This window comes from Coloeus monedula (genome assembly GCF_965178545.1).
Source record: "Coloeus monedula genome assembly, chromosome: 3".
NCBI lineage: Eukaryota > Metazoa > Chordata > Aves > Passeriformes > Corvidae > Coloeus > Coloeus monedula.
In genome coordinates this window covers 27,995,312-28,020,239 of record NC_138783.1, presented here as the reverse complement: position 1 = coordinate 28,020,239, position 24,928 = coordinate 27,995,312, and the positions used below count along the sequence as shown (strand labels likewise).

The following is a 24,928-nucleotide window of genomic DNA, read 5'->3' as shown; positions in this document are numbered from 1 at the left end:
CCTCTTGTTTACATGAAGCTTTAGAACAGTACTTTTTGTTTTGTGTGCAAATCTTAAAACCTTTACTGATAATTAAAGATCACACTCTAAGATACTGCTTAAAACCAGTATGAAGTTGGTCTTGTTGACGGTGAATTTCAAAATCATGTTTTAATAAAAACTCTTATGCTCCTAAATGGCTTCATAATTAATTCTGTTTTTAGGACTGATGCTTTAAGGACTGTACTGATTGGAACAATGAGTTGTGAATTGAAGGGAAAAGATGTTGTGGTGGGGGTTGTTAATAAATGAAGTGGCTGTGATTTTTTTTTTTTTTTTTTTTTTTTTTTTTTTGTAGTGGTTACTTCAGATCTTGTCAAGTTGTTCATGATTTATTGTGCAGAAAGTGAGGAAGAGCCCTTCTGATTTCTTCAAAAAAATTACTGAATAATTGCTAGATGTGCCTTTGCACATATCTTGTAGTTGAAGTGCAGGATGCAGGGCTTTTCCTCTCTAAATTCTTGAGTGGACAAGTAAATGTGCCAAGACAATCTAAAAAATTCCTATTATGAATTTTTCCACAATAGTGTTGTGGATGTGTGTGCTGTTCTTTTGGGGTTCATGGCAAAAATAATGTAGGATTGTGCACTAAGATAAAATCAATAAACTTGCCTGAATCATTAGAATTACTTAAAGAAAACCAACTTAGGATGTGGCTTCTGTTGAAGCTGCAGTTTGTTTGTAAGCAATGTGTTTTTAAGTAATGAGATGCTGACTAGCATTTGTGTCTCTAGAGAGGAAGAGGAACGTCTGAGAAATAAGATCCGAGCGGATCATGAAAAGGCTCTGGAAGAGGCTAAGGAGAAATTGAAGAAATCACGGGATGAGATTCAAGCTGAGATTCAGACAGAAAAGAACAAAGTAGTGCAAGAATTGAAAAAGAAAGACAGCAAGCCACTGCCTCCTGTTCCTTTACCAAACCTGATAGGGATAAACAGTGGAGAACCAGCAGACCCGGATATCCGAGAGAAGAGGAACAAAGTCAAAGAGGTAAAGATGATGGTGATATGGTCCTACCTGTTCCTGTGTCTGACAGCAGTTATTTATATGGCATTTAGTTGTTATGATTTATATTAAAAAAGAAAAACAGATCTCCAAATCATTTAGTAAAAAATAAACTAAAAGTGCCAGGTATTAATGAGCATCAGCATTATTGCATGGGGTTTTTTTTCTGGTATTGGAGTATTAATATTTCACTGGATAACAACTTAGAAATTATTTTATAAAAATTATTTTAAGGATTTCTTCAGCTTAGTGGTATGGATTTAAAGTGAGTTTGCCATTAACACATGGAACAGTAACAAGAGCATCTTTAAAGTAGAGCATGACTTTGTCAGTTTCCTTTCCAAGAATGGGATATGTTACTGTGTCATAGGATATTTTTAGATGTTAAAAAATTGGATTGAAAAGATAAGGAAAAAGAAGACCTGCTGCTATTATTTGAAAATGATTAAATTATCACATGCTTTTCAAAATACATTTTAAATGGGTCTAAAAATTTAGTAAATTTAAGTAGATTGAATGTTTTACAGGTAAATGAGGCAAACTAAGATGGTTTTGATTCTGTGGCAACTTACGCTATGGGAATTGCTGTTTGTGGTCTTACCCTCTCCACTACTGGTTGGCTGTGAGATTCATTGCCCTTTTTTGTCCTGGCCATGCTAATTTCCTATGACTGCTGCCAGATATTTCTCTGAGTCTGTACTTCTAACTAGTATGGCAGAAGCCTTGTACAGCCTTACTGTTCTTCTTCTTTCCTGCAGTCTGATTTATTTTATGCCAAAAAATTGGTTTAGCAAAGCAGGAATGGTTCAGGCCAGACATAAACAAGCACAGACTGTTACTAAAGAACATCCAGGACACAGCACTTAGTATTTACATCAATTAAATCTACTTTTAAATTGTGATCTGAGTTTAGTTACTTCATAAAACCAAAGAGAAATTAGTCATACACCTGTCCTTGTTATAGGAAGGAGTTGTAGCTGAAGTGTGTGCCAATCTGTGGGTATCACCCAAACTGGAATTTTATTTTGAATATTAATGGTGGCTAGATGGAGTCCACTCTTATCAAGTAATGAACAACTGTATTATACATGCATGATATGATGTGGAGCTGTATCACTATTTGTAGTAGTTACTCCATATAGAGCCCTGTCACAACCTGAATATCTGAAGTGGCAAATCATTCCCTGGAAGATGTGCCTATTAGTGATTACTTCAGAAGGACTTTTTCCTGGGAAGTTGTGTCTGGAATATTGGACCTTCTTGACCGTGCTTGGTTAGGGCTGCTTCCCAAAGGACAGCATTGAATCGTGGATTTGAAAAGGCTCTACTGCTTCATTTGCAAACATTCTGAATGAGAATATACAGAGCATTTTACTTTTCTAAAGGTCTCTGTAAGGTGAAGATGAACAGTGAATGGCATGGTTGTCAACACTTCTTAATTTTTACTACCTATTACTGTAGTTAAATACCTTTGAGATGGATTTAATGTGTAGAATAAAATTGAGTTTACCAAGTAGTGCGAAATTACTGAGCACAGCTAACAGTGAAGAACTAGCTGAAAGAAATAATCAACCAAAGTGTGGAATTTGGAGGGAGGGTTGAAAATTAGTATTTGCATTTCTGAGGTTGTTTGGTCAGAATGCAGAACAAGAGGAGATGATAAGCTCTAGGTTAGTATAGAATAGCAATTTTCTTGGTGTCATGAAAAAGTAGTAAAATTTGGACCATTCTTGCTGATGTAAACCTGAAGGTGTTAGCAAATTGTATGGAATTCAGGGTAGTTTGTGAGTAAGAATCACCAGGTGGTGATCCTTAGCTGCAGTTGCCACACACCTTGTGCTGTGAAAGTCTTACTCCTTTTTTTGGTGATCAGCCTACGTGTGAGTCACACTGACAAGCTGTTTTTCTATTGCATAACTTGTTGATGACTACTTTTATGGTTTCTGAAGTGTAGCTTTTCATTACCAGACCAAAGGTTTTTGTGAGACTATGTTTTAAGTGGGTAAGTCCTTCAGCTAGGATAATAATGCCTTTGTCTTGAGCAGTTTTCAGTTGTGTGACCACTGTGCTTGAGCGGCCCAGGATCAAAGGAGCATGACTGAAAACTCTTTGTTATGTGAATTGCCTTCATTGACTCAGTCACTTTAGTACTGTAGCTACCAGGTGATCTCCAGAATTTTTAGTTTTTGTTTCAAGCAGGGCAGCAGATTGTCACTTCTACAGCTGGATGTGTGAAGGCATAGAACACCGGGGTGGGAGGTCTGCCCGGGCGGGAGAATGGACAAATGGTAATGCTGAGGAACAATTGTTGGAACAATGTGGCTGAGATAAAATGTATATTAACAGTGTCAAATGAATAATATTTTGCCTGAAACCTGTTTTTGACAGCATCAGATATTTCAGAGAAGTCTGCAGCGATTTCAGAGATGTGAAGTGCATTCTGAAATATGTTCATCGCTGAGGTCCTCCCTCACTGTTTGATGTAACTGGTATAGACTAATACAAATAGTCTTTGTAGATGGAGACTCAGCAGAAAAAAAGAACAAGTTCCACGAGACAATATCTCTAATGTAGGTCCACAACTAATATATATATATATATATATAGCTATCTATATCTATCTATATGTAAAATATAATTTTTGACATGCAAGATACTATGATTGCCTGGATTGAGACCTGAAAAATAGCCCAGGGAAGCTCCTGCCTCTTTGGAGGCTGCATATCTGGCTACAGAATTCCAGGTGATTTGACCTGCTTTGGTTTACTGTGAATTGTCCTGATACATATTTGAGGAACTTGACTCTCCGAGAACAGCTTTAGACTGTTCAATTTCACAAAATGAACGATGTTATACAGCCTATTTCACCTCCTATCAAATGGTGAAAAACTGGATAGGATTGGGTGGAATGATGGGGACTATTTGTAACACACACAAGTCTTTACATTTGGGAGAAAGGCTGGAAAATTTTCAAATGAGGATCCAGTTTCTTTTATTTTTACAGAAAATATATTACTAGTTTTTCTTTCCAAATAGCAATTTGATGAAGTCTGTTTTTTTAACATCTCTGTATAAGAAGTGGTTTGGCAGTACTTTAATATTTTAAAAAGGCATAATTTGATTTTAGAAAAAAGTGCATATAAAAGTAAAAAAAAAAAAATGTGTAATGCTCTTAAGAGAGCTTTGTAAAAAATTTGAAAGCTTTATGTAATAGGAATGTTTGCTGAGCACAGAGAGGGAGGCTTCTTAAGGTCGTGGAATACAACTGGGAGCAGAATCTGCATCTTACTGGTTTTGTTTTTGTGTGTCTTTTGCTTCTGATAATTATATTTAGTGTTACATTGTGTTCTCATGTTTAATTTACAAAATTGTATAATCTGTCTATATTCTAAGAAGCTACAGTTATTTCAATAAGGAGCATTTATGAGTTGGCTGATTATTTTAGATGCACGGTGGCAACTCTGAAAAGTAAAGGTTTTCCACTTGCTTACCATACATGCTTTATAGCACTTCTCTGGCATATTAGCTTGCTGTTCAGGCTTTTGAAAGATGCTGTGGTGTTTAATTAACTGGTATTTTAAGAGCAAACACATCTGAAAATTCTTCTTGCTGCTACGCTTTAGCTTTGTATTCATATTTTGGCTTTTTGTACTATATAAAAGAAAAATACTGAAAATAGGAAGTATTTTTTTTTTTAAGATCATAAATGCAACCTGTATAATTTTATAGAAAGGCTTTAAGATGTATCTTTTCATTTTGGTTAATGCAGAGAAATCAAGAACAAATTCTGTCTTTTGGAAGTTGTTGGCTTCCTTTCCAAGTTAAATTAGATATAAATTGCTTGAGCACTTGGAATTTTTGGCACTTAATTTCCATTATTGTATTCTTTAGATGGTGTTCAGAATATTTTTTCTTCCTTTCAGTTTAAATGTAATCATTACATAGTGGTCTGTGGTCTGTAGTGAGTTTATTTCCCTGAGAAGGTAAATTTTACCCAGTCAAATAAGGAAAATTTTGTAATTCTTTTCACTCTATTCAGGGTTCAGGTTTTCTTTTAATATCAGCCTGTCACAGTATTATTTTGCTGCCAGCATTCATTTAGGATACTTGTTAAAATAGCGTATTTCACCCAATAATGGTTCTAATCCTATGCCGGTGATCCTTCCTCTCTACTCAGCACTGGTGAGGCCACACCTGGAGTCCTTTTTGTTCAGTTTTGGGCTCACCAGTGTGAAAGAGACACGAGCACGTTGGAGAGGGTCCAGGGAGGGACCACAAAGATGCTTAAGGGGCTGGAGCATCTCTCATCTGAGCAAAGGATGAGGCAGCTGGGCTGGACAAGAGAGGGAATCTTACAAAATACCTGAAGGGAGGATGCAAGGAAGACAGAGCCAGGCTCTTTTCAGTGTTTCCCAGTGGCAGGCACAAAGGCAACAGACACAAACTGAGACACAAGAAGCTCCATCTGAACATCATAAAACATTGTTTACTGTGAGGGTGACCAAGCACTGGAGCTCACTGCCCACAGAGATTGTGGATTCTACCTCCTTGGAAATATTCATAAAATGACTGGTAATGGACCTGGAGAGCTTGTTCCAAATTGCCCTGCTTGAGTGGGACCAGATACCCTCCAGAGGTCCCTTCCAACCTCAACCATTTTGTGGTAGGATGATGTTTGTTGGCTAAGCCTGTCAGCTGGAAGACAGCTTCTCTAGAATGTTACGAGTGCACATGGTAAACTTAACAGCGAAGTAATAATGCTGTGGGTTTCAGATAGACTGGGAAATCTGAGTTCTCTGGAGCTTTTGTTCTATTACTTGTTCTGTATTTGTTGTGATATGCAGTTGTGTAATTACACAGTGCTAATTGTAAATACACACTTTAAAAATAGAGCTCAAAGGAGGTGTGGTGTCCACACAGGTAAGGGTAGAGTTATGAAGTGACTGAAGCTGCTGGCTGTACCATACTTGCTTGTGCAGTTTAAAAGCTCTTACGTTTAATGGGATGGGATAGCAAGGTGATATCTTTCTGATAAGCTGTTCTCAGCACAGCAAAATTCTGGTTCTGTTGCTGTGTGTCACAGCTTTCTGGTAAGAAAAAAAAAAGGGGGGAGGAAGACATTTAAGCAAAAGTTGTTGTGAAATGGACATCCAGGAAGTATAGGTCCCAGAGTTAAAGGTCATGGAGTCGTAGAATAGTTTGGGTTGGAAGGGACCTTTAAAGGTCATCTAGTTCAACTTGAAGTTCATTTGTGATGTATGACACCTATAGAAAGAATTACTGTTAAGTTTGGATGCTTTACACAAGTGAGGAACAAGTCTGTCTGGGAAGCTGGGGTTGTTCTGACTTGAGTTCTTTTGCCAGTGAACTTCCTTCAGCAGAACTTTCCATTTATCCTCTTTTAAAATTAGACTTGTAATATATTGCCTCTTTGAAGGGAAGGTAGGAAGTTAATTTATTGAATATTAGTGGAGGCAATGCCAGAAATACTTACAGATATGTGCCAAGAAGAAAAGTGATTAAAATGTATTTTCATCGTCATCTCTGGATGATACTCAAGAGGCTGTTAACACTGTTGAAAAGTAACAGACTGTGAGATAAGCAGCAAAACTAATGGTTTCCTATGGATTTTTAACCTACATCCCCTTATACCACCCTCTGCTCATCATGCACTTGTTGCTGTGAATATCCTCTTACCTTTCCTGCTTGACTGCATGAATTTCAGTGTGTTCCGTGCCTTCTTTAGAGCTACTGGTGTGCTAAATGCTGCCTCCTGAATGAAAAAAGGGCTGAATTTTAACTGCCTTTGTCTCAGTCAGGATACTAATTTCTGTCTGTCTGCCTTATTTGGCCACAGATACTTTTTCTTTTCCTCAACACAAGAAGTAGAGTATCTGGTTCCTCCAGCTCTTTAAAATCAAGTGTGAAATTAGAGAATGGATTAAAAGGCTACTGCAAATGTATGTGTCAAATGATGGGTGTACAGACAGCAAGATTGCATAAGCCTCATTCTTTTATGAAACTGGCCTAAAAATAGTAAGTGTCCTTTTACCTGAGTTCTATTTTGTGTGCTTATTGAGAAAAGAGCTGTGTAGAAGAAAGAATTACTTAATTGTCCAGAGATCTTTCCATGCTGCCTAACTCCTCTTTTCATAGTTACTATTCATACAACTTTCCATGCTAATCTCATTTATTATTTCTAATTGCAGTGTTTCTGATCTAGCCAAATAGACTGCCTTCTGTGACTGGGAGACCTTTTTTCAATATCTGAAACCTATTTAGAACAATCCCATTATTGCTGGCACTTTACAGTCTTTGTTTTCTTGGTCAAACTTGCTTGGACTTCTAGTTGGTTGTGAGATCAGTTTTTAGTAATCCATATTTATCAAAGGTTTTGCATTGTATTTTGTAGCTCACTGCTCCTGACTTACATTCCTTCAGTTACATCCTGGAGGATGTGTTATGACCCAGCTTTTTCAGTATTTAAGGTAACACTCCCTGCAGCGTGAATGTGTGTATAAAATCTATACACACACATTTTATATGTAAGTGTGTGCATATAAAAATCTCTTTGTATCTCTACATGTGTATACACACAGGTTGTTTATTAGCTGGTTTTGTTTGCACACTGTTTGGATTCTCTGTGTTCTGGGTTCTCTGATGTAATTTGACAAGTTGAGAACAGGTAAATTGGCTTTCAGTTAGTTTCGTTACGCTCTTCTAAAACTTATCTTAATTTTACTGAATTAGTGAAATCTGTAAATTATGGATAAAATCTTTTTGATCGAGCCTGTTGGTAAACTAATTTTCCATTTATATATTAAAATGGATATTGTGCAATTAGCCCTTTGGCCAATGCAGGCATGTTAGGAGTGGCCCTGAAAAAGTTGTGTCCCAGTTTGTTGGAATGGTTGTATAAAGAACTCATTTTCCATTTGTAAATCAATCATTTATGTCTGTGAGAAGCTTTGCAGCTTGGTGCATTTATTTTGCTGGAATTGCAGAATGGAAATAAAGCTCCTAGTGTGGTGCTTCATGTGCAATATTTCAGCTGCACATCCTGGATATGCGGATTTGATTTGTAACTTAAAATGTGCTACTCATGAAGAATGCAAGTTTTTGTTTGAGGGTATTTTAAAAATGAATCAATTTAGTCAAGTTGTAGAAATTATAGAATTCTCCAGCGCTCATGCAGTGTTGGAAGCATGTTAAAAATTCAGGAAGGTGTTCATTATTAAAGATGTCTTTTTTCTAGACCATTGTGAGAAGAACCTGTCTTTCAACAATGAATTAGCACATTTGCAGTATTTAAAACTCATAAATGCAAATTAAAATGAAAGAAATAAGGATATATTTCACTTTCCTGATATTATCAGCCAAACAAAACTGAGCAAAACTCCAGGTAAATTTCTTGTCTGCAAAACTGGGTAAATCAAAAGGCTCCATAAAATGTAATTGACCTTACCGCTTTTCCTTTTTTTCTAAATTTTGTATTTTATATGCCATTTATTCCTGTAAAACAGAAATGCTGGTAGCAAAAATCATGAATTATGGCTAGATTGAAGAGATCTCTATTTTAAATTATACATTATTATATACTATTATACAAGTGACAATAGGTGTGTTTTCAGCTATGGAGACTTTGCTTGGAAAGCCAGAGCATCCTGTTATGTCCTTGTTAGTCATTTTATATAATTTCTCCTGTAGTCCCCTCTGTGTTTGCTGGAGCAACTCCATAGAATATATGCCAGTGTGTTCTTAACGTGCACTTTTCCTGATGGTGTTAGCTCTCAAGTATTGATATTAATGATGTCATTGATACACCATGTGAGCTACTGGTAGTTGAATGAGTAACCTCTCACGGTGCATTCCATTAAGACAGAGACCACCTGCATACACTACTGAACTACCTGAAACTCCCTACAGTTCACTCAGTTAGTTTGCTCTGAGATCTGGATTCCTAGTTTGCATCGCTGGCGTCTATTCTTATTTTCTGCTTTGTTACCAGAGGACTAGTGGCTATCAAGGCATCAGTTTTTGAAAGGGCTTCAAGGGGAAACCAAAGCACTGCAGAATCCTGTGCCTGCTGAATGAACTGCAGATTAACAGAAGCCACAACAGGGAGTAGAATCACTGAGCATACAGATACGTAAGATATCCTGCTCTATTTTTTTTTGATACCGTGGTGCACAAAGCTCTAGACAATCCCCCAAAGAGTCAAAAAACATGTGAACAAGAGATGGTTGGGTACATAATTTTTCAAAAAATATTTGGCAATGTTCACTGCTGGTAGGTGTTGAACTAAGCAGCCATGGCATGGAGGATAGTTTCTATGTTTGTCTGGAGAAATTGGTTAGGAGGCAAGAAATTGAGAATACAGATAAACAGTACTGGAGGCCACTGGAGGACATGTGCTGGGGATCCATGCTCTAAATTACACAAATGAATTATTTAGAGTTTGAAAATGAATGAGTAGTGGTACGACAACTTTACTGCCAACATGAAGAATTGCAGAAAAACCTTATGTGGCTGAGTGATTATCTCCATTTTTATTTCTCAGCTAAATGTAAAATGATTCATATTGGGGCTGGAGATGGAGAGATTCCAAATTCATGCTAAGTATGGAAAGCTGTGAGGTGACTTAGTACACTTGAGAATGAGAAATTGTCTTTTTTATAGTTCTTGGAAATGTCACTGTAGTGCTCAACAGCAGACAGTGAGCAGATATTCAGTATTTCAGAGAAGAGAACAGATAGCCTGTGAAGTTCAGGTGCCTCTGCGTCTTGCAAGCTTCATGTAGTTCTTGCCTTTCAGTTTCAAAAAGGATAGGGTAAAACTGGCAGAGATGTAGGGATAAGCTGATGAAGATGCTTAGACTGATGCCTGAAAGGACAGGACTGGAAGAAAGGAACTGTAGGAACTTCTTTCTGCTGGCTGATGTGCAGTTGTGATTATTTGCAAAGATCATCCGAGAGGCTCTACTTTTCTAAACAACAAACCACCAGAGAGCACCATTCAGTCCTGTTAACACCATATTCTCTTGAAACCATGAGGATGCACAAGGTCAAAAATACCTGTTCTTCATCTTGGATTAAAAATATTTCACTTTCTTGAACATTTTTGAGCAGTCAAAACTCTGCTGCAAGCTCTCCAAATTTAGCCTCTTTACATGAACTGTTTCAGTTCTCACCAATCTGAAGGATTTTCCTATGTAATTTCATCAGGCATCTAAGACTTTAAGTATTTAGTGCCAACAAAAAGAATTTTCCACTTTGCATCCATTTGATTTGCATCCATTTGGTTTTGTTTTAGTAATGGATTTGTTACCATACTTGACACTAAAAGAAAACCTAGTATTCTGTGTGTGTTAGGAACATATTCCAAACAGACTCTTTTGGTGACAGTGTTCAAAAATGCATGACAGAGGCATGAACTGATGCCTGAAATAATTTCTCTTGAGACAGAGCTTCCAGAAAAACAAAAAAAGTATGAGTTTTCTAAGTTTCATCAAAAATCTGAGTATACAAGGAAAAGATAATTTCTAAAATTAATGTCCAAAAAGTATTCTTTGCAGACAGTAGGAAAATGGTCGTTAGTTTTTAATCTGTCAATTGAGCAGTAATTTTGTCTATCAAGTCCTTGGTTAATTTTAAAACAGAGTTTGAAGGTGGTTTATATAAATCTCTCAAAATTGTACCCTTAAGCAGAATACATTTCTTTGAAAGCAGAACCTGTTTGCTGTCTGTTATGCAAGTTCCTGATGGAATGGCAGGAACCAGTAAATACTGCAATTTGCCAGTAAATTGGTTCTTTTATTTTCTCAGGTCTCATACTTTCTGTTTGCTAGTTGCCTGTCTTCTTTTTTAAGACTGGAAAGGGTTTTTTTAACCAGTCCTTGGTTTGAATTACTGTTTCTGACATGCTGCTGTAGTGGTAGAACTTCCTTACAAGTCTCTTTTCAATCACTGTAACCTCCTTTTATTGTTTGTCAAAAGACATCATTGCCACTCTGTCTTTATAAAAATCTGATTTCCCAGAGACTGTAGAGGATTAGATCCCATGAGCACGTTCTAAAGTCAGTAAAACCAACTGGATAATGGTGTACCTACAAAAGCAGTTTCATTTGTCATGCCCTGCTTTTTGCCTTTCTGTCTGTCTTGCAGCAGAGTCCAAATCAGTCTTTTTGTAGAATTATCAAGTTGTGTGTGCAGCAGCATCTTGCTGGTTATTTGCATTGCATTCCATAATAAACATTTTCAAAATTAGTATGCAGCAGACTGATACCCTATGAATGATTTTGCTTTCAAAAGCAAAATCTGTCATTAATGGTGTCAGTAAAGAGTCCATTGCCAAAACTGCTCGTTCTCTGGGAGACAGATTGCAAGATTCTATATATGATATGCTATCGAGCTCCAAGCATTTCCTGTGACAAACTGCTATCAGGTATGGAAATTTCAGCTATGGAAATTTCAGCTATGGAAATGTGTGTCTTGTGTTTTTCATCGTTATTGATCCAAGCTTGTTATTTTCATTCTACTCAGCTTGAGGTGCCTCTCTTGAGTTCTTTAGGGGTTGGGTACATTTTTTTGCAAGTAGTTTTACATTCTTTCTACTATCCATAGTGCTGATGTCCCAGTCAGTGTCTGAGACTTTCCTCTCCTTTTAAAGTTTTGTTTTAAGAAAAGCCTATCTATCCCTGCAGCTATTCTTCAGCATTTCCAACTTTCAGTACTCAAACCTAGTGTACCTATAGAAATCAGTTTGTTTTCCAATCAGGAGTTCATGTTGCTTGTACTTCCTGAGCCAAAATGCCATCCTAAGGTAAAACTTGTAGCTGTCAGAGACGTCTGTCTTCTCGTGTCTCTCCAAAGCTTTTGTGTGCACAGCTGCTCCTGATAATATAGATGTTCTGTCTATAGTATAACATGCTACCTGTTCTGGCAGTAACAGCAATCTCCATGTTGTTACAAGATCTCTTGGTATATCATCCTTACAAAACTTAATACTGTATACAAGAGCTATGGGGCTTCTCACTTGCATGTACTGTGCAGTTCTCTGCTAACATGATATCGTGAAATCTCCTTGCTTTGTGGTGGAGGAAAGCAGTGAGTTGTGTGCCAAGTAATGGTCAGCATTCATCTGGAAAAAATCAGTTGGCTACTTAGTGTAATAAAGTCAAAGGATTCTTGAGGACTTAAAACACCATATTCTTAGTGTTTGGGGGAGGCAGAGGGGCAGGACAGATGTTTGTGGTTATCAAAGTAGCTCAGTCTCCTCAAAATACGATTTCGTATCTCAGTCTCAGTTGATGCAGTCAGCTATGTCTTAGTCTCTTGTGTTCAAGAGACTTTCCAGTCTCAGTAGTGTATTCTTATGTTAATTCTGTGTTAGTTCTTGCATCTAGTGAAACGTACTCCTTTGTAGTTTCTATCTTAATAAAATTTTATCTTAGGATAAATTATATATATAGAAACATCTCGTGTTGTACGTATTCTGTTTTAGCCCTTTGTGATTTGCATACTTTTTGGGGTTTCTTCAGAACTAAATATTCTGTAATAAAATACGTACCTTCGCCCTGGAAGCACAGCAAGTTAGGATAGTTAAATATTCCACAAGTAACATTTTGCTGTGAGGAAACTAGTTGTTCTCCTGGATTTAGCTAGTTTTGATCTGTTCTGGTATTTGCCTATGTCATCAGATTTTTACAAAGCTAAAATGGCAATGGTTACTTGATTCTCCTTCATGAATATTTATTTGGGGCATCCAAAGATCTCAGAAGCCCTGTCTCCCTTGTGTGCAAGCCAGTTGGTTGGATCTGCCATGTCATGGTCATGTTGCTGTTTAGTCATCTATCTGTTTTCAAACAGAGAAAGTGGACTGGTCAGTCTTTAGTTTCATCCTCTAGTACTTTCTAAACCTTTAAGTCTGTCTTCCCAAGTAGAGTTTTTAGGGCTGGCAAGCTGCAGGTTAGAGCAGCACCCTTCACAGAAGCCTTGACTGTCCCCTGTCCTGAAGTCTGCCCTGACTGGATAAAGCCTTAAGTAGCCCAGTCTGATCCCGTAAGTGATCATGGTTTGACCAGGAGGTTGAACAGGAGAGGCATCCTGAGGTTCCTTCCCATCTGAATGATACTGTGATTCTCGATTTTATGATATTAACATAATGAACAATTTTGTATAGAAATTTATAGGTTTGTTCTGGATAATGTTAGTGAGAGCCCTCAGAGGAACTTCTGTGCTTACTGCCTGTGAGCAGGTTTTTATTAGGTTTGTCAGGCTGCAGTTTTGTTACCTGTCCAGAGAGGATCCCTTTACCCGAGTCATCTTGATGTTCCAATAGCTATGAATTGGCCATTTTGATAAGTGCCATGTAAACACTAAGGAGTTTGTGAATGCTAGGGAAGTGGCTTTTCTCTCCTTAATATATTTGCATCCACTTTTTCTTACACTGCTTGCTCATGACACTAAAAAAAATTCTAGAGTATTATGACCTAATCAGGTGTCAAAATTAGTGCAAATACTAAAAGCAACATGTGAGCTGACTTTGAATGACAAGCAGTAGGAGTGGGACTGTGGCATCTTGAGAGGGACAGCTGTGCTTAGGTTGATGCCAGTTTAACACAGAAGTGCTCCCCAGCTTCTTGGGCCAGTGTGGGGTTCAGATTTAATGTCTAGGCATGAGTTAGCTGAGCTGTGGGAAATTTGGAGGGAGTTTACATTTAAAGGAATTACAGCTTTGTGGTTTGGACAGGGATCTCTTGATGGTTGTAGGGAGAACAGAGACTTTGTTTTCCATGTCTCAGCAGGCAGTTTAGCTGCAGTTTGAAAGATTTGGGATTCTTGGATGCTGACTTCCACTAAATCTTGAATTTGGTAGGAGGAGGGACCTGAGAGGTGGTAAGAGGAGAGATGTGAGGTAGTGCTGGTAAGGCAGCTGGCTGCACCTCATTTTTTAGCCGGCATCTGCTTGTTCCCTCACATTTGCTGTGAGTATGGTGACTCTCTGATTAAAATAAGAAAATTACAGTCATATAAATCATAGAGAAAACTGATTGCCTTGCCTCAGTTCCTTAAAGGGTTAGTATTGTTCTGTTAGATACATTCACATAGTTTCTCCTTTTAGAAAGCATTTCTAAACTTGTGGAAATCATGATTTTAAAATCCTATACATTTTCTTGGGGATTTTGTTTATATTAACACTATTTTAATACAATTTTTAAAATGAGATATAAAAATAAAATATGTATAATGTTGTGGATACAGACACATGGCTGTTCTAAAGGTTTTTCCTTACTGTTCTTGTGTCTGGTGCAGTCAGTGTCTTTTGATATCCAATTTCTTCCTATTACTTGCACATCTGTTTAGGTACTAATAATATTTATTTCTTTAAAACTGCATTCACTTTGCAATTTGGCGGCTGCTGAATTTCCAACAAGGAAGGAGTTTGAAGAGTTTTAGCAAGTCCATAAAAGCTTTCTCAGTGGCTGAGGTGCACAACTAGTCAGCAAGACCTTTTGGGTTTTGAGACGTAATTTTCTTACTAGGTGGTGGAAATATCTATTAAAAAGCTAAATGTTCTGTGTAGTAAATATTAATGACATTACACTGCTTTGTTCACTATGCTTTCTAAAAAAGCTTTTGGCATTTCTTTTGGTAGAGGCTATATGACAGTACATCTTTGTCAAGTAGGTGTTGCTAATGAGAAATTTATTATGCCTTTTGCAAAATTGTTTAGTCCTACTTGGATGTACCAGTGTAAATAATTCCTTTTAATGCTTCAAGTATCGGTAGATATGTTTTTCTTTCAGTTAGCATCTTAAGACATTAGCCAGTGTTTTACAGCAATTCCTTACACTTAAATGTATTCCTTATGCTTACATTCTTAAATGTCTGTGCATCTCTTAAGGGAAAAGAAAGAACAGGAAAACGACCTAATGCAGAGCATTAGGCTCCATAGCTCAAGTCAAATAGACTTGAAATTTTTTCCACATTTATTCATGCTATAAAATCTGATTTCTGTAAAAGACTGAAGCAGTGACAAAGTAATTAGTCAGTATGCTGGAATGCCTGTGAAAGATGAAGTCTCAAATAAGGAATAAAATATTGTATTCATAGAGAGTAGTTTTATGATGTAATCAAATCCTCTTTTTTTTTCCTGTTTCTTAGATGATGAAGCATGCCTGGGACAATTATAGGCAATATGGATGGGGACATAATGAGCTCAAACCAATTGCCCGGAAAGGACATTCCACCAACATATTTGGTAGGCTATATTTTCTGGTTTGTTTGTGATTTTCTTTTTTTTTTTTAATATTTCTGTCCATGGGTCTTCTCTGAAAGTCTACCCAAACTTTCTAGCAAACTCTCTTTTAATAAAAATCTTTTGAAGTGTGAGTGACAGAAATTTAATATTTCAGTGGTATTTCATTGAATTACTTTGTTAATCTATCTTTTTGGGAGCAATACATTCTTACTTTTGCAAAGGCTAGGCTGTGTCTATGTCCACTGATGCTTTGTGTGTATATGTAAAAATAAAAGTCCTAATGCAATGATGGTTATTTTTTGGGTATATTTTGAGATGCAATGAATATAAATGTGTTTATTGTGTTTTATTTATTTTTTTTTTAAACCCAGCTCATCTTGTCTAGATCTTTGTGTTTAATTCTATGAGAATCATGGAACAGTTTGAGTTGGAGGGAACCTTTTAAAGATGAACTAGTCCAGCCTCCCTGCCATGGGCTGGGACACCTTCAGCTAGACCAGGCTGCTCAGAGCCTCATCCAGCCTCGTGTTGAACACTGCCAGGGATGGGGCATCCACAGCTTCTCTGGGCAACGTGTGCCAGTGCCTCACCAATGGTACTTAGCACAGTGCAAGGAGAGAGTGTGAGCTGAAGGGAAGACTGGAGCAAAAGGCTTCTTTTGTGACAGGACATTCCTTAGATACCAGGACAGCATTGTGTAGTAGTTTTCTTAGATACTTTGTTGTTGTGTACACTGGTACTGCCTTAATTTTCACTAGGAAAATCTCTTCTGAAGCTTACTGTGATTTAGTTTTATGTTATGACTAATTGATGGCTTCCCTTTATATTTTTTCCAGCTGATGAAATTGGATTTGACAGTGAAAAATCTTTAATATTCACCTGTATGATCATGAAGTCTTTCCTGTTGAAATTACTTGCAATTCTGTTGCTTAATTTGTCATGTATAATTTTAGATTAGCCTTGGTTTGTAACCCAGACTCTATGAAGTTTTTTCTTCATGTGGCAGGAAAAAATTTTTATAATGTTTGTTTTTAGTGCGACTGACATGATATTTTGAAGCAGTTATGAATTATAATTTCACTGTAGTCTTTTCTTTCCATTCCTCCTCTGCTTGCTTCTAACATGTCTGCTAAAGAGTCTGGAGGATTTCTGCTTTTATTCCTTGGAATTATTATTCTTTGGAATGCTTATTTTTTTAAAATTTGGCATTGCTTTCTGAAAGAAATTGCAGGCTTTGTCCACACTAAAGTTTCTGCTCCTCTTGTTCCAGCTTACTTTAGCAGCCAATGCCCTACATGTTTGTCCTTTTAAAATCCAGATGCTATTTTGTGCCATTTAGTTTTTAGCCAAATCATGTCATGATTGCTCTATTCAAGGCTGTTTCATATGAAAAACTTTTCTGAAACACATAATCTTCAGCATATATCAAGTCTAAAATAGAATCAGCTATTGTTCATTTGGTGGATGCTTGATGGGGGGGGTGTGTGTGGAAATTGGTCTTTGTACCAAGGACTGTCTAGGCTGTATTGTTATTCCTAGCTCTTTACCAATGTCTATTACCCCTAGTGACACGATTCCCAGCAGTATTTGCCTTTATAGAAGGTTTGCTTAATTTTTTTTGAAACCTCATGCTAGTTTTAATAAAAAGATGGTCAGCAAATTCTGTTTTCATTATTCATCTCAAAGATGATTTGATCCAAACTATTTTCAGCCATTACTGCAATCTACTGTGCTCCCATTTCAATTCCTAGCACGTCTCTGAGATCCTGCAAGGAGATGGTGTTGCTGGTTGAACGGCAACCCTTTGCATGAATCTTTGGGAAATCAGGTTTGCTGATAACTCCCAAGTGAGGTTAAACATGACTCAATTTAGAAGACAAATAAGTCATTAGTCTTCCCTGTTGGACTTCACTTTTGTCTAAAGCAGTGTATAGCTATATCTATGCCAAGGAGAACACCAGGGTTTCTAACATTCCAAGATCTAGCAGGGTTCAGTCTGGGGTTAGAGAAGGGGAGAGAAGGTGGCCTGCTCTGCTCTTATAAATCTTAGTTTTAAGTAATTAAAAAAATAAAGACGGATAAACGTTATAAACTTTAAAGCAAGATGCTCTGTGCCTCACTGAAGCATGCCAGCAAGAATGTTTATGGGTCCCCTCAATTATTAGTTTGACTCTTATGACAAAACATGCTAGGGTTGCTTTAATTGGCCTGCAGCAAGAAACTCTTGCCAGTCTTTTTGAGATGTCTGACTGTAAATTGTAAAGGAGAGTCTGCTAAAAATACTGTCTTTCAAACTGTGTAGTCAGGCAGTATCTTGAATAGTACATCTTAAACGGCTGGGTCACAGCATCAGTAGTATGGCACTGCTTTGGGAAAGTATCACTGGGAATGGGTGAGCTTTTAGAGATATTTACATTTAGATGATATACGAAACAAACCTTTATAGCTTCTCTGTTGGTGAAATGGGGTGATAACTGTTTTTGAAAGGCTGGCATTTATTCCTACCCTATAAGATGAAATATAAAAGTCAAGGAGAAAGTGCAGCAGAAAGGTGTAAATTTTCTTTCCAGTTTAAATTTTTATTTGCAGCTCTGCTGAAGGTTGTAGCAGCTAAGCTAAAAAAAAAAAAAGAAAGTTGACCTTTTTTGTTGGACTGCTTAAATTGGTGAAAAAAATTTATGGCAGCCACAGGGTGTTGTTGCAGAGGGAGTTTGTGTGGGATCTGGATCAAGTTCTCATCACAAAGGGTGAAGAGAAAAGGCTGATGGAAAATGATGCACGTAAGATAATGAGCAGGCACAACAAACACTGAGCTTGCTTCAGAAGGGTTTCTGAGTTTAGCACAAATCAGAGTAGTTGATGGTATTGTCAGATTTTCTTCCTGTAATGAAATCTACCTGGATTTGCTTTTGAGGATGAGAGTAACCATCTGAAAGATGCTGTTTGAAGATGGTTTGTCCCTGCACTTGTTTGATGACCTGTAGGTGAACATATCCTGAAAACACAATTAAAATTATTCAGTCCAGATATGCTTCAGAGTTTGAAACTATTATGTGTTTGTGATACCTTTTGCTCCAGTATCATATGAACTAATTACTGTAGTATAAGCTGTAAGGATACTTTCTTGTGAGTTAAATTGAGTAGTTAGTACTAGTTGGGTTGCATCAGTCTTCAATCTCTGTTTTTCTAAAACAATGTTTATTTGAGAACCTGGATTACTTTAAGGAAAAATATAAAGAAAAGAGGCAATCCCTGGGCAATTTGGAACATTGTCCTCAGCAAAACTAGAAATCATGGGCTGTCAGGTAATCTGATACTTTCTGAAATAAGAGTTCTGAAATTTGTGGTGTGTTTTATTTTGTTGTTTTGGGGTTGTTTTTTGGTTTGTTTTGCTAATTTTAACTGTCTAAAAATAAAGTGAAGATGTGCGGATTGTCAGGTAATAAGTCCACGGCAAAGTACTGATACAACTCTTGCAGAATTGAAGACTTCCCATATTACTAGCAGTGCATTTCTAAACCTTGCATTTGGATGTATTCTGTCTAGAGATGAGCTGCTTTACATGAAGATGATCTTATAATATATATATCCATAAACAGTTTTATGTTTAGGTATGTTTTGAAGGGTGTGGAAAGATTTTAATAATGATAAAAAGTTTTAAAGTTGTAGATGCCTGCAAACACACATGCCTACTCTCATACACAGATTTAATAAAGTCATTATTTTGAATTTTGTCACACTAGAACTGTCTCTTGCATTGATAGAGCTTTCATGCCTCTCCTGTTCTCTCATCTCACATGCCACACAAACAGTCGATTTAATCTGAGCTGCCTGCCAGTTCTCTCTTGGGATCTTGTCTTCTAGGGGGGGAAGAGAGAATTGTCAGTGAAGTCACAGTGTGGTTACATTTGTGTTACGTGGTAGAGTCCCAAGGCTGCAATGCAGTGCCTTATCTCTTCCTTAAAGCTTGACCAAATACCCTCTTTTATGAGGAATTTTTGTCTGGCATGTTAAGTATCATTGGTGAGCAAGATATGTCCAAGGGAATAACTCAAGGATTCAGGTGGGGCAGTTAGTGTGCTGAATATTCTCTAATACACAAGTGGGTTGCTTGGTTTGTACGGCATCACTGTGTCCTGTTGCCTGGCATGTGCACAGCCAGCCTCAGCCTTTTGCTGCCAGTGCCACTGGTGAGCCCTTGTGACACAGGAGGAAGTTGCTGAGGTGGCTGCCAACTGCCCAGTGCTGTAGCAGTGTAGGAAGCTCCTGCAGCAGCTCCTCGTGTTGCTAAGCAATGGAGATCTGGAAGTGCATTTCTCTCTGCGCCGGGGAGCAGGAGCAGTGAGACTCCCAAAGAAAATGCATCTGTCAGACTGCAAGGATGGGAGGCTGTTGCAAGCAGGAGCTGAGTCAGGCACAGGAGCCTGCTTTTCCAATACCTTTGACAAGTACAGTATAGCTTGGGAGAGCAGTGTGATTTCTTTGTCCCCTTTATGGTTCCTGAAAATGAGAGGTGGAATATTTCTTGTAAGCACCACAAGAAAACACTGTAACAGATTTTTTTATTATTACTTACCCTTGGAAATAATCATTAGTTTATAAGGCATGTTTGTTATCTGTCCTTGTAGCAGTTGTCAGAGCAGCTCAGGCTGCCCAATACTATCATCTGCTGTCACCTGATTAGTTATAATTTACTTTTGAAGCTCACATTAACTAAGTGTCAAGAGTGTCTGTTTTGTAAGCCTTCTGTATTTTCTGGTTTATTTGCTTGTTTTTTACAACATCTGCAAAAATTTATAAACAGTATGGAGACAAACACTTTTACTGGAAAGGAAATAGATGACACACTTTAAAGACTGAGGAATGACTTCTTGAAAATACGACAGAAAACTTCTGGTGTCTTCTCACTGTAAAATCCTAATGAAAAGACAGATGGGAAACACAGTTTCTGCACAGCATCCTTTTTCTGTGCATGTGTTCAGCCTCTGAATCCATGTAGAGGATAAATGAGCACAAAAAGGGGATATTGAGGTATTTATGTAAACAGAAATGTTCTTGACTATATGTTATCCTGATGAAAAGAAACTCCTTACTGAGCAGTAGTTCTTACCTTTTAACTGTACATGCACAAGTAATCTACTCATTATTGCCTTTTTCTGTTGCAAATGAAAGAGGAAAGAAAATCCATTCATGCTAACTAGTAAAGGGAGGTAATTTCACAATGCAAATTTCAGCCTAATCTCTGTATTTCAGGTTCAACTCAATTTTAAAATAAATGGAAATGGCCTTAGGAGAGGTCTATGCATCTGTGTCCTCTGCAAACTCATGAATGAGTGACTACAGCGAGATAATGTTGAATATTATATGTACATTGAATATGTATTTTTTTTGACCAGTGACACAAATTTTGGAAAGATAAAATTTTGAGAAAGAGCGTAACTCCCGAGTTGCTGGCTTTATTTGAAACTAGAACAGTGTTTTAATATCACGCGAAAAGTTCCTTCAGGTCAGATGACAGATCAAACATGATAGTTACTCAGTCTTCAGAAATTGCTCACAGCAGATACCTAGGGAAGACATGTAAGAGCAGGAAAAGCTTCTAGTGAGCTTGTCTCAGAGTACTCCACAGCCTTACAGAAGTTTGTGTAGTGTTAGTGCTTCTGTGGTCAGAGGCAGCAAATTTTATTTAATAACTTCTGGTTTATTTTTCCTTGATTTTGTCCAAACTGCTTTGTAGTTTGGGCAACCTTAAGAGCGAACCCAGAGTGTTTCCATAGTTTGATTTGATATTGTGTAGAAAACTTTTTAGTTTTGAAGTCTGCTTGCTCTCCTAGGTGACTAGTTTTGGTGCTGGAAAAAAATCAACCCTTCATTCATTTTTTCCTTGCCATTCATAAGTTTGTAGGACTGCATATGCCCTCAGTAGTGCCCGTGTTTTGTGTGGAGAGTCTTGGCCTGTTAGCTCATTTCTTGTACTTACATTTTTTCATACCTGATATGTTGTTACCTTCTTCCTTTGTATATTTTCAAGATGTTGGCTTTGGGGTTTTATTTGGTCTTTGAGAGGAAGACTAAAACTTTGTTCCATTTTCTGTTTTGTTTGCTGTTCCTTTCCTAATAATTGTGCTTTCTGTCTTCTAGGCTCCTTGTTGAGTCTACAAACACATGACAGGGTAGCTTTTCTGCAGTAGCAATCCTTTTGGAAATTGTCATCCACTGTATCCAATGATACATATTATAAATCTAATGTTATAAGTATTTTCAGTTATTTCATATTTAAGCTTTTGCCTGAGCAGCCATCTCAGTAGGATCCCACTGGTAGTTTTACCTCACACTGATGGTTGTTTACACTTACCCCATTTCCTGTCTTTTAAACCATTATTCATCTGGGTGAGAACAGTTTTCTTTTGCCCTGTGGCAGGTCAGTTTTCTTAAGAGCTTTTGTTAAGGGGTGGTCTCACATTCCTTCTGTGTATGTTCTCTGTCCATATGCAAGTTCACTTCTTCAAAAGACCTTAACGTTGATGCTAAGGTAAGACTTCCCTCTACAAAATTTCTGACTTTTCCTCAGTTTATCTCATTTAAAGCTGTCTTCTGATGGATGCTGCCATTTGGGCAAATAGTGATTTGTTAACACTGTTTTGCTTCATTACAGTACGTATCATGCTTATTCAGAATATAGCTGTTCTCTGAAACTTGCAAATTTGTGCAGACAGGATACAATCTGGCTGTGTGTTCCCTCTTAAGTGCTTTACAGTACTGGTGCTGTAGATAAAACCAGCTGCTTAGCTAAGAATGGTTTTTGAATGTCATTGATATTTCATCAAACTGTCCCAAGTGTGCCTATGCATATCAGGAAAATTCACCAAGAACAGCTGTTGTCTTCTGTTCTTTTTAATAATACAGTATTCGACTGAATTCTTCTCACACAGTTTGTATTAGTTCATGTACAACACATTTAGGGCAGTTGTACTGAGTGGCTTTTTTAAGTGTTTCTGAAGCAATTATGTTAAATGCTATTCAGAAGATTGAAAATTCTGCTTTAACCAGAAAATCCCACAAAACAAATGAACAAAAGATGCACAAATGCAAAGTGGAATTAGATAAACACACCTCGTTTTTGTAATCTGCCTTGTTAGAATAGTGAGGTAAACATCTGCATAAAATGGTAATGAAAAAATTAAGTCATACTAGAGTTCAGGGCTGAGGCTTAGACTCAGAATTTTGATTCTTTCCAATAGCATTCTCTCCTGTTCTTGTCTTATAAACCAGATTATTTGCTTTGATTTAGATTGTGGGGATGCTATTCACGAATTTTAACCTTTTTCCTATCATTTGGAATTGAGAGCAGAGGGTGTAATAAGGAAATAAGTTAAAGCTATGCAGTCTTGTTTTGGACTGTGTTAAAATATGAACAGGCATGACAGCTGAGTAAGAATTAGCATACTGAGCTGTAAAGCTAAATCTGCTGAGGACTGCTCCATGGGCACATGTACAGCAAGGGAGTCAGATGTGGGAACGCTTTGCTGTCATCAGAAGCCAGCAGATGTACCAGGCAGCTGGAATTCAGAAACAGTTCAACCACATGAGTGGAGCACTGTGCTTGTTCCTAATGCACTGAGACTGTTCACTCAGGGTTTGTACCCTTCTTGTGAAGTTTTTGGCTATCCCACTGAAAATCTGCTCCTCTTACACTGTCCCAAAGAAAATTTAGAATGTGGGTTGGACCAAAATGTGCAGAAGTGCCCCAAATATAAAGATAGAAAAGCTTGTGTGCCGTGATGGCTCTTAGGTGGGTTTTTTTTTTATATGCCTTTCCTACTGCCTAGCTGACAAAGTAATTTAGCTTACAATTATCTGTGAGAGATTGTATCTTGTCTTGGAAGATCCATATTTAGCTTGCTTCATACATCAGGTCATACAACTATACTGAGTCCAGATAACACCTTGTTCTCTTCTCTTACTTACTCTGAAGTCTTAATCTTGCTTTGCTTGCTGCTGTGTTTAACTGATTGCTGCCAGTGTTTAGGTTCTTTGTACTTCCAGGCCATTGTTCACAGATACTTTTCCTTTCAGTCTTCTGCTTCCTATTTTCTTAAAATGGACTTGCTTCAGGTCTGTATTTTTGGTTAGTTTTGATTGACTGCTTTGTGTGTGCAGCAAATTTGCCATCACCATTCATTTCTCACAGGTTATTCTCACTTTCTTTCTGGTACACTTCCATGGCCTCCTTTGTACTCAATGCCATCTCCTCTCCCTCATTCCTTTCCTACTCTGAAATTCATCCTAACCTTTCTCTCCTGATCTTGTGGCCTTTCAGTTATCACCAAGTCTTAACCTTCCACTAACTCAGATCATAGTTCCAGCATTAATCTTTATTATGGTCTGCACACAGTCCTCTTCCTTGTACAGTAATTCAGTTTGGTTTTTGTGCTTAAAAATAAAATAACAAAAATATACGGAGAAAATTGGATAGAAATGTAAAAAATTGAAATAGTCTGAGGATATTCAGGCTTTGTACTAGGGGGACTGCATTCAACTCTTGCTTGCATGAATTTTGAATTAATTTAAAGGGCCATATAAGATATAGTTAGGGAACAAAATAAATCAGTAAGTGAAGAGCAGTCGAGGAAGGTTTATTGCAGTATGGAGTCTTAGACAAAGTTTTAAAATTTGGGTCTTAAGACCATAGGTATTTAAGCAGCAGTTTGATTATTAACAAATACCAGCAGATCCAGTTTTTAATAGGTTTAAAGTCTAGCATACAATTCGGTGTTCTACTCCCATTACTTCCTCAGTTATGAAATTAAGGAAAGCATTACACTTGATTATTTAATGTTATTTATATGCTAAAGTACTCTATTGTCTGGTACAAAACATTAAGACCTCCTTTTCATCTTGTCTATTATCAGCAATTTAATAGGACTAAGCAATCAACATGCTTACTTTTTGTTCTGCCTTTTTAATTAGTCTAAAATGTTAAAGGCAATTGGTTTCTTCATGGATACTTACAGGCTTATTCATTGCGTTTTATGACTGAGCTGAAATCCTACGCTGCAGTTTTGTATGAAATGTATAGTTTCATTGACTAATTTTGAAGCACTTGTTTTCTCAGTGAAATTAAACTCTCTTGTTCAAAATTTTAATTAATTTTCTTAAGCGTTATCTTGTTCCTTGTGAGTCATTAAGATATTTCGCAAGTGGTATGCTTCAGTAGTGGCAGCTTTATTGCCAGAGCCTCATTAGAGATACAGAAAACAGTTGATAATTGTTTGCTTTTAATTTTCACATTACATATTTTCCTACCATGTCTGTAATTGTCTGTCACATCAAGAAATCCTGTTGCTACAGTCTGAAAACTTGAATTATTTGAATCTTTGGGAGTAGAAATTGCTATAATTTCTAATATATAGTGCAGTCTTGCCCAGTATGTGTTTTTCAGACATTATGAATCTGGGCAGACAGGAATATCAATAACAAGAGTATTTATTTTCTTTAAGATTGTAATAACTCTGTATTTAATGTCAGGCTGAGTTTATCAAGGAAGCATTTTCACTCAGTTGCTAGGGATTAAAACAACTCTCTATGTGAAAAATAACTAAAATTTTAGGTTACACATGTG

At 37.2% G+C, this 24,928-nt stretch overlaps 1 protein-coding gene across 1 annotated transcript in view; it reads left to right on the top strand.

Moving 5' to 3' along the window:
- MAN1A2 (mannosidase alpha class 1A member 2) overlaps positions 1-24,928 on the top strand; it is a 136,317-nt gene that overhangs the window by 29,954 nt on the left and 81,435 nt on the right. Inside the window, exons 2-3 of the mRNA XM_082278625.1 lie at positions 774-1,029; positions 15,210-15,306. Coding sequence (XP_082134751.1) covers positions 774-1,029; positions 15,210-15,306 — 353 coding nt within the window. The remainder of the gene's footprint in view (positions 1-773; positions 1,030-15,209; positions 15,307-24,928) is intronic.